This window comes from Corylus avellana, chromosome ca2, assembly GCF_901000735.1.
Source record: "Corylus avellana chromosome ca2, CavTom2PMs-1.0".
Classification (NCBI taxonomy): Eukaryota; Viridiplantae; Streptophyta; class Magnoliopsida; order Fagales; family Betulaceae; genus Corylus; species Corylus avellana.
The window spans coordinates 14,700,021-14,710,801 of NC_081542.1; the positions used below are offsets into that span (position 1 = coordinate 14,700,021).

Here is a 10,781-nt window from a genome sequence, read left to right on the forward strand (position 1 = left end):
TTAATCAATCTTCAGGAAGTCAGCTTAATACCCCCCCTACAGCAAGTGTAAGTGTTATTCAACCCTATTAAATCGTCCTTAATAGATAACCTGGTTTTAACTGGCTTGTTTTAGACTTTGTATGACATGCTAATATTTGTTTCCAATTTTTTATGCAGTCACAAAGTGTTGGGTCCAATACTCGATCAACTGGTAAAAGCAAGGCACGTGTTGTGGGCAAGGTAGACATTTTTAGGTGCTTGTACTGCCATTTTTTTATGGTTTGTAGGCAAATGTAGTCACTTGACAATTGTTACATTTGATGTTAGCAGAAAGCTAAGGCGGTGAAAAGTAGTGGCAGTGGTGGTCCTAGCCAGTCATCAAATGCAATAAAGGTACTTAGAAATTATGTTGTTTTAGTAGTCGGTTTTCTCATACCCAACGCATAATGGGTATATTTTTATTAGTTCATAATTTGTTCTTACTTTCTATGGTATTGTTTAGAATAAAGAGGCCTTGAAGAAGAAGAATACAGCATCTGGGTCAACCGCTGGTCCACAAGCATCAACCATACTGAAGGTACTTAACTATATGATAGCCGTCTTTACTTTGTACATTTATTCACATAAACCCTAATATGACATATAACATCTTTGCTACCATCTAGTACTTATTTATTTTGTATTATATATATATATTCATTTGTTGTGATTTTGCAGAAGGGTAAGGGGAAAGGTCAGCCTACACATGCTCCACGTGAATTTGTAATCCCCAGACTTGTTGATGAAAGAGAGCACACCCCTCCCCCTGGATTTGGAGCAGAAAGAGGCGCAACACCTCCACCTGTTGAAGGCCAAAATGACGATCTCGCCCCCTTTGAACCTGGGGTAGGAATTACCTTACCTGCATCATGGGGCAGGGTGGAAGGTACAGAAGATTCCCTTGAAATTCCTGTAATGGTCACAGGAGGTCCTGCATCAAGGACTCGTACATCTGATAGGATTAGAGGTATTTTCCGTAGTACACCGACCCGGGCTCCTGTACATATTGACCTCACTGAAGAGGTCCCCGCTGGAACTCAACCTTCACGTACAGGGCCTAGAACTAGAGGTGGTGGAACTGGACGGAAAACTATGGGTGGTGGACCAAGACGGGCTAAAATGGGGAGGGGATTTGCAATTCGAGGTGGTGTAGGCATTGATGTTGCAGGCAGAGGTGGGGCAGGTAGAGGTGGGGTAGGCATAAGTGTTGCAGGCAGAAGTGGTGCAGGCAGAGGTGGTGTAGCTGCACCTACTACTGCTGCACCTCCACATGCTGATGGTACTATAGCAAAGTCTGATAATATCGCAAAGTTGAAAGGAGAACGCATTGCAACAACAGTAGAAAAGGGTATTGAAATTATGGAAGGCAAGAGGAAACGGCTCAATCCACAATGGAAGCCGTAAAGTCATGGACAACTAGCCTTATGTGTTTTTTGTGGTTTTGATACGTTTTATTTTTTGGTAATGTGTATGGATAACAATATATGTGATTTTCATTTGTAATGTGTATGGATAACAATATATGCGGTTGGTTGTTGGATATATGTATGGATAACAGCATATGTGGTAGGAAGTTGGTAATGTGTTGCAAGTAAGTTTCGACTCGGTTGGAAGTAGGTAGGAAATGTGGACATTTTTTGTATGGAAATTGTGAATGTGTTAGTTGGTTACTTGCACCACTTGACACATACTCTGGGGGGTATGTGTTCAATTTATAGTTCTTCATCTTGACACCTCTAGATTATTATTTTCACTTCAATAGCCAGATCTTCTTATTTCGATTCTACTGTTATTACAGCAAATGATACGTTCATTTTGTTTTAGGTATTTGGAGCAAGTACTTCGGCTGATTTTGTTCACAAATTATTGAAGGTAAGATCAAACCTTGCACTTTCTTTTGATTGATTTATGGGCAGACGTCTATTATATGATAATTTCTGTTTTGCTGACCATATGTTACTTCGAGTTTTTGTTTTTTTGTTAGACTTAACCTATATGCTAGTATTGGCTGAAGCAATATTGGAATGGGGTTAACCTACATACTAGTAGTTGGTCTTGACTGTTGAGGGTGGGGGGGGTTAAAAAACTACTTCTATTTTTTTGAACCATTTTGTGCCAGGCTTTGTGGAAAGGTAAGTTATTTTATTTTTTATTTTTTTATTTTCAACAGTTTTGGGGAAAAAATGTCCTCTTTTTTCACCTGGATTTGAAGATTTTCTTGGAAAATTTGTTTCCTGGATTTATCATTCACTTAAGGATATGGAAGTATGGTTCGCATTATAAATATTCTGGGCTTGTGTGAGCAGTTGTGGGTTTTGTATATTTCTCTATGAGGAGGTTTGCCTAGGAAATCAGGGTTTTTATTCGTTTCAATGGAATGAAGCTCCTCAGGAATTTTACCGAAGGAATACATTATTTTTATCTACTGCAAGACGGTTTAAACTCATGGGAAATGCATGTATTCTTCGTTGGAAAAATTTGATGCAGCAATGCTCTGCCGTAAAATTAGATTTTGAGGGGGTTTTTTGGTTTACTTTTGATGCTATGGTTACTATATCCCGGTTGGTGTCTTCCTCAAAATTTAAGCAACAGTTTATAATGTACGACAAATACCCATTTGTATAGGAGCTCTGTTTGTTTTGTTGGAATCTAGTACATTGAAAAACCTATGGATTAAAAGGGAGACAATTCCTTTTTTTTTTGTTTTTTTTTAATGAATTCTGTGCAAATGAATTATGAAGATTTATTATTTTTGTGTGAGTTTAGATTTATTAACTCCTGGATAGAAATGATATTTCTATTCAAGTGATTTCTGATTTGGTTTTAGAGTAAAGCTGGAACAATTAGGACTATTTGCATCTAGGTATTTGCATTTAGTTTATGTTTAATATTTTTGGTTTAATAGTTTGAATTTTTTTTGGAATGTAGTGTACTCCAAATGAAAGAATTTATTGCTTTCTCTCAGGTATTTTTATCACTCTTCTTGGAAAGAGGCCTGTTATATTTTTTCTTTTAATTCCTTGACAGTCCTTGTAGTTTCAAATTAGTTGTTTGTTGTTCTATGGTTGAACCACCCTCTTATATGTTCATTGGTTTGTATTTCTGCAGTTAAATGTTTGTTTAATAGACCAGGTCTTCAGAAGCTCGGTATTGTTCTGAATCTTGATTCAGACAAGAAAGGAGTTGGTGGAAATGCTGTAGCAAGTAATGAAACAGAGGTTCCTTCCAAGAGAAACCCATCTAAAGAGTTGTGGTATCATGGGTCCGTTGAGATTCCGTATCATGGGTCCGTTGAGATTGATTGGTGTGCAATTTTTTAGTTCTATCGTTGTATTAGAAACCGGATTCTTGTTTTGCTACATATATGACACATAAGGTTGATTTGGCCTTCTTTTTCCACTTTTTTCTCCCCTTCTCGTCTTTTAGTTTTAATTTACCAATTTCTTATGATATTATTTTGAGTTTGTTGTCATCAAAGAATTTAGATTAATTCATATATAATCTCAGGAAGATAAAAAGGGACGTTGAGATAAATTACAAGTAAAAGGAAAACATATTTTTTAAGATATATGCATCCAAAGGTTGTTTGTTTTGTATTGCAATTTTAAAGGCCTGGTTGGGGATTGGTTTCAACATGCGATTGAATATGATATAATTCTTGATTTTCAAGTCAATGTATCCCTCCCTTTCAAGACATGAAAAGACAAAGAAACAAAGCAACAAGCATATGTGGTAGTGAGAAGGCATGCATTACCAGTTTCTTGCCGTCAATGGAAGAGGGGAACATGATCTTGAAGAAGTGCAAGTGTCTCCTACCCGCCATACAACTTGGCGGCCGGTGGCCATTCCTCCGGTTGGGCACCAACCCAGTCCGGCGAGTCCTTGACTTCTTCGGTGCCATAGTTAAAAAAGTATTGTCATCCAGCGGTGGAAATGCCTCGAAGCTACTCTGCTCCCCTCAGAAATCAGCTCCGATTCTCAGTGGAGTGGCTGATATGGCACGCCACGAAAGAGAAAAATCACTCTGTCATATAAGGAATTTGATATTTGATTCATTTTAAAAATTACTGTTCAAATTCTTTGAAAAGATTAATAGGAATGCTCTTAATTTTTAATTTAATCTTTTGATACATACACCTTATAGGATAATAATAATAGCTCCTTTGGCATTGACCACTTACTATTTCTCAATTTTTTTTTTTTAATTCTTAATATTTTTACTTTTTACATCACATTAATTTTTTTTTTAAATATTGTTTGAATCAAAAATTACTAAAAAACAAAAAACAAAAAAAAAAAAAATCACTTTTTAATTGAAATGATAAATGTTATTTTTAAAAGGTAAAAAATAAAACTCAAAATACCCAAGTGACATGCCATACACGCAATTCGTGTATACGTAAAACAGGAAATTACATTCATAGCAACTAATAAATTCATTAAAAAGTACATTACATTTCAAATAAGCTTCTACAATTACACGGCTCTAAAACGTACGGCATTGTGCTCCCACAATTACTTATGTTACAAAATACCACATTGTGCTCCCAAAATAACACAAACATAAAAAAACACAATGTCATCTCAAAATTACATAGACCTCAGTTCAACTTCAAACGGCCAAGCTTGCATTCATACGCACCACTTGAAGTGTATCCAAACAACAAAACGAAAATGACACTTAAACAAATTACCCAGGAACACGCAAGAATTGTTTGGTAATTCTTCTTAACTGCATGGAGTTTGATCTCCCCAATCTCTACTTCCTTATGATACCGGTCAATTTCTTTATCCATTTCTACCTTCAAACACAGATTTTCTCTCTCCATTTCTACCTTCACCTTACTGACTTCAAGTTGAACCATGTCTTCACACCGCTTTGCTTCTGACAACAATTTTTGGTGCTTTCGCCAGAACCAAGTTCCAACCCTTTTACATTTCACACACAGCTCAGGATCAACCCATTCAAAGTAACCACAATCTCGGTTGATCTATAAAATAGTAAACACATATTAATCACCAATCTAAACACATACAATATTACACATACCCATTTTTTTTATAGTTATATTTAAAATAGGTAAATGGTTACAGTTTTTTTCACAATCTTTTTTTTTTTTTTTTTTTTTTTTTCTGCTACACTATTGAATATGATAGTGTAGTTGAAAAACCATTACACATAAAATTCGATACCTAAACCCTAAACCATTACACAAGCATCACGCCTAACCCTAGATGATCTTATATATTGACACTAGAAGCCATGCGCGAGAAGTATGGCATGTTCAAACCCTAAACCCTAAACAAATGATAACAAATAACTAAACCCTAAAATAACCCAACAAAGAACCCACAACCATCACTACTCAACTTAAACACGCATAACCAACAACGAAAATTAAAACCCTAAACAAGAAATTATCAATACTTACCCTAAACCCTAAAGAACACCCTACAAAAATTACAACCATAAACAAGAGATGGATAAAGAGTTTGAAGAACTTGCACAAATCTTGGTTTTCAACCATTACACAAGCATCACACCTAAACAAATTATAGCAAATAACTAAACCCTAAAATAACCCAACAAAGAACCCACAACCATCACTACTCAACTTAAACACACATAACCAACAACGAAAATTAAAACCCTAAACAAGAAATTATCAATACTTACCCTAAACCCTAAAGAACACCCTACAAAAATTACAACCATAAACAAGAAATGGATAAAGAGTTTGAAGAACTTGCACAAATCTTGGTTTTCAACCATTACACAAGCATCACACCTAAACAAATTATAACAAATAACTAAACCCTAAAATAACCCAACAAAGAACCCACAACCATCACTACTCAACTTAAACACACATAACCAACAACGAAAATTAAAACCATAAACAAGAAATTATCAATACTTACCCTAAACCCTAAAGAACACCCTACAAAAATTACAACCATAAACAAGAAATGGATAAAGAGTTTGAAGAACTTGCCCAAATTTTGGTTTTCAACCATTACACAAGCATCACACCTAAACAAATTATAACAAATAACTAAACCCTAAAATAACCCAACAAAGAACCCACAACCATCACTACTCAACTTAAACACACATAACCAACAACGAAAATTAAAACCATAAACAAGAAATTCAAACAAGAAATTATCAATACTTACCCTAAACCCTAAAGAACACCCTACAAAAATTACAACCATAAACAAGAAATCACGTGTTTGAAGAACTTGCCCAAATTTTCGCAACACTGATCATAAACATAAAACGTGCCTTGTAATTTTCACAACCCACAAACCTCCTCCCGAAATTGTGCTCTGTTTGAGCTGTTTTTACAACCATCGGCCGCTCACAGTAACAAAGCCTCTGCGGTGAAGATGAAGCTCCAGAACTTGAGGTATACTCCATCATTTCTCTCTCTCTTCGCAATAAATCAATATACAATAGAAAACAAAAATTTGTTAACAATAAATCAACATCACAGAGTTAGGGATTACCAAATTAAAACCCCCTCAAGAAAACCCCAATTTACGAAAAACCCTAGAACGATACTACACATTTCGGTGGAAATTAACGAATCAAATAAGGGCAAAATCTCACCTCGTCGTACACAAAGGCGCAAAGGATGGAGCTTTGGGTTGATCTCGAGTGGCTGTCGGGTACCTTGTCGCGTGGCTGTCGGAGGTGGGTTCTACCAGCAGAGGGTCCCTTTCGGTCGTGAGTCAGCAAGGAGAAAGGGGGCAAAATGACGGAACGCGTGACTGTCGTGTTTGATTAGTTGTTTTAAGTCTGGTTTGGGTTTGGGTTGGGTTGGGTTGGGTCGGGTCAGCAGGGTCGGGGGCGTGGGTAAGATGGGTTTGGGCGTGGGTCAAGGTGTAACCTATTGATGGGGGTATTTTGGGCACTAAATCGCATAAAGTGACCACGTGCGTCGCACGTGGTCACTGTTCCGTCAGTCAAAGCGGGTTTGACTGACGGAGTGCCTGAATTGCAAAAAATTGAAACTTTAGGGGGGTGGATTGCAAAAATTGAAACTTTGGAGGCGGAATTGCAAATCGCTGACAACTTTGGGGGGGTAAACTGTAATTTTCCCAAAAAAAAATCAATTTTGTCATCAATTACCTCAAGTATTGGCATCTGATGAACAAATTATGCCAAAATTCTTTTAAGTAGCTTCCAATGATGGTTATTGATTTTTTTTTTTTTTCAATGATGGTTGGTGTGTCATAAATACTCATAATCTTCCAAAGAAGGTTATGGTTGCTGTGTCCCTGTAGCCTTTCTTCCCTTATTCAATTGAGAAAAAAATAAAAAATAAAAAATAAAAAATAAAAAAAATATCCTGCAAAGATGGCTATATTTGAATCTCGAGCTTAAATTTGGGTGGAAAAATATTTATGTTTTATTTAAGATATGAAAAAATTACAGTTTAGCCCCCTAAAGTTGATAGCGTTTTTCAATTTGAACACTAAAGTTTCAATTTTTGCAATTCATCCTCCCAAAGTTCCAAATTTTTGCAATTTGACTAATTGTATCCAAAACTTTCCATATTGCCCCTCTTTTTTATTTTCTATTTTTTTTTTTATAAAAAATTAAAAAAAAAAAAAATTCGGGGTGGTCCTAGCCACCCCTTTGGCCATCTGGCCATTTTTGCACCTCCAAATTTGTTTTTTTTTTTTTTTTCATAAAAAAAAATAAATAAATAAAATCAGGGGCAATATGAGAATTTTGGGATAATATTGGTCGAGTTGAAAAAATATTGAAACTTTGTGGGAGTGAATTGCAAAAATTAAAACTTTGATGTTCGAATTGAAAAACGCTGTCAACTTTAGGGAGTAAACTGTAATTTTCCCTTAAGATATTATACTTACCGAGCAAGAAGCTTTTTTATTAATGAAATCCTCGAATCTTACTTTTTTTTTTTTTTTAAAAAAAAAAAAATCTTTATTTTTCTTTTTTAATTACGCCATCCATACAATTACAGATAAATTAGATTCATTGTTTTTTGGATGGGATTAAATTTTGTCATCAATTATCCTATATACCTTATATACAAACACATGTTTCTCTCCTACTCAGTTCGATGACACGCTCTTGTGGGGCTTCCGCCTCCACAAGAGGTGTAGAGGAGGTAGATCCAACCCTACATGGGTGGACACTAGAGGTGGGAGGAGAAACCTACTTCTGATTATGAAGGGGCAACTAACAGGTAGATCCAACCCTACATGGGTGGACACTAGAGGTGGGAGGAGAAACCCACTTCTGATCATGAAGGGGCAACTAAACTTCAATACCCATAAAGAATAAACATATGTTTTCAAAACATTTATATATGATTTTTTTTAAAGGGTGTTTTATGGTTTTTTGTTTTTAAAAAATGTAATAGTGGGAGCCCCACATATGTTTAAAGTGTTTAAAAAATTTACCAAACACCCAAATTATTTTTAACCAGCTGGATAGGGATGGGCTAATCTAATTTAATTGTTAGATTCTGATTATCCACAAATGCAAAAAAGAATGCCTTTCCATCCATAAAAAATTAAAAAAAATAAAAAAAAATAAAAAATAAAAAATAAAAAATAAAAAATAAAAAAAAGAAAAGAAAAAAAGTTAAATTAATTTCTTTAGACTTCAAATGAGAGATTAGAAAAAGAATTTCCCCGTTTACTTGACTTGCAGCTTTTGAAATAGAGCATTCTAGAAAAGGAGACTGAACCTCAGCCCACTCCCCTACCATTATAAAACTAGCAGCATGAACTCTACTTTGATAACCCATCTTCCTCTTCCTTTTCTATCTCTTGTTTGTTCTAAATTACTCATCACCATCTGCAATCATGGCACCCATCAAAGTCCATGGACTCCCTCTCTCACCAGCTACACAGCGGGTTCTAGCTACCCTTTATGAGAAAGAGCTTGAATTTGAGCTTGTGCCTGTAGACATGAAAGCTGGTGAACATAAGAAAGAACCCTTCCTGTCTCTCAATGTAAGAACAAGAAACCATTCTTGTAACTCAAACTTCTTTAATTGTATGTTAATTTGGACCTAACATTAGTTTCCTTGTTGATGCAGCCATTCGGTCAAATTCCAGCTTTTGAAGATGGAGATTTGAAGCTCTTTGGTAAAGTCTATATTTATATGCAAGTGCAACTGCCGATAGTGCTTTTACTTTAATGGGTGATATGCTTAGTGTGGTTTACTGATTTTCATCCTATTGCAGAATCAAGGGCAATTACTAAGTACATCGCCCACCAGTATGCTGACAAGGGGACCGATCTGGCATGCGGAGACACTAAACTGAAAGCAATCATAGGGGTGGCGATTGAGGTGGAGGCTCACCAATACGACCCGATAGCTTCAACGCTTTCCTGGGAATTGGCATTGAAGCCAGTGTTTGGCATGGTTACCGACAAGGCAGTTGTGGAGGAGAACGAAGCTAAGCTGGCTAAGGTTCTTGATATTTATGAGGGTCGGCTGGCTCATTCAAAATACTTGGCATGTGACTGCTTCACCTTGGCAGATTTGCACCACCTGCCCACTGTTCAATGCTTGTTGGGCACAGAAGCCAAAAAGCTCTTTGATTCACGCCCCCATGTCAGTGCCTGGGCAGCTGATATCACGGCACGGCCAGCTTGGTGCAAGGTCCTTGCCCTGCAGAACCACTAAGGAGTACTAGCCGCTGCCTGCCGGTCACTTACGTTCAATAAGAATTGAGTTTTAATCTCATCCAGTTTGAGTCTACTGTTAGTCTCCCGTGTCCAGTGTGGAAGCTGATATTTTGCGTTGCTTTAATGAGCTGTACTGGTGTCTTGCCTTCAATCATCGAGTTGAAGGCATGAAGTTTATGAACTATTTCATAATTCTAAATGATTACTCTACTTGGAAATGATTGCCCACTTCCCCCATTCACTCACAGTCTCACAGAGAAGTGAAAACAGAGGAAACAATTTGAACAATTTCAATCTACTCTGCGGTCAGGAAATTCCAACACAATGCTAAGAAAGAATCATAAGTTTCTATTGCCAAAATATTAACATGTTTCATAAGTAAGAGTATCTTTTTACCTGTGAACAGCAATCAAAATTAGAACGTTGATTGTAGAAGGTTCAATCAGACACGCTGAGCTCTCGTTAAATATTGCTTTGACCAACAACAAATAATTGGACAGATCAACCATCAGAGGATTCCATCCTTTGCGGATATATCCATTGCTTCCTTCAGACAGCTATGCAGAGCATCTGTAGGTCCATTTATGTAAGAGATGCAGATTAATTATGTGATTAATCTAGCAAACAAATAATGGTGCAAAGTCAGAGTGTTCAAAAACAAACATGTCCATACGTATCTGTTGAAAATAAGATAGACGTCCACAAAAGGCAAGTCTCTACGTGTACAAAGCCAAGTAACACAACACTTGGCTTGTAAGTAGGAAACTGACATTATCAGTTATTCTAAAAATAAAAAACTGCTATCTTTATTTTAAATAAGTGTTAGTATAAATACTCTCCTATAGAATAGTTGAGAGACGGACGTATGAAAAAAAAGAAGAAAAACATAAAACAATTCTCTCTTTCAATATATTTTCATTGGTGCTCTTAGGCTGTGAATTTTGTGAATATTACTCCAGTAATTTCTGGTAGTATATTCCATCACTGGGAAAAGGAAGAAATTCATTGGAGAATTTGATTGCAGTGCAAATAAGGTACATTGTTCTATTCCGCTGTGCATATTAATTTTTTTTAACATT

General features: G+C 36.2%; 1 protein-coding gene across 1 annotated transcript in view; it reads left to right on the forward strand.

Annotated features, from left to right (window-relative positions):
- The window catches only part of LOC132169122 (uncharacterized), a 13,205-nt gene extending 3,303 nt beyond the window's left edge, over positions 1–9,902 (forward strand). The window contains exons 5-13 of the mRNA XM_059580206.1: positions 159–221; positions 312–374; positions 484–558; positions 699–1,386; positions 2,140–2,152; positions 3,148–3,324; positions 8,810–9,020; positions 9,107–9,155; positions 9,255–9,902. Of these exons, the coding sequence (XP_059436189.1) occupies positions 159–221; positions 312–374; positions 484–558; positions 699–1,386; positions 2,140–2,152; positions 3,148–3,324; positions 8,810–9,020; positions 9,107–9,155; positions 9,255–9,700 (1,785 nt within the window). The 3' untranslated portion in view covers positions 9,701–9,902. The remainder of the gene's footprint in view (positions 1–158; positions 222–311; positions 375–483; positions 559–698; positions 1,387–2,139; positions 2,153–3,147; positions 3,325–8,809; positions 9,021–9,106; positions 9,156–9,254) is intronic.
- The last annotated feature ends 879 nt before the right edge of the window (positions 9,903–10,781 follow it).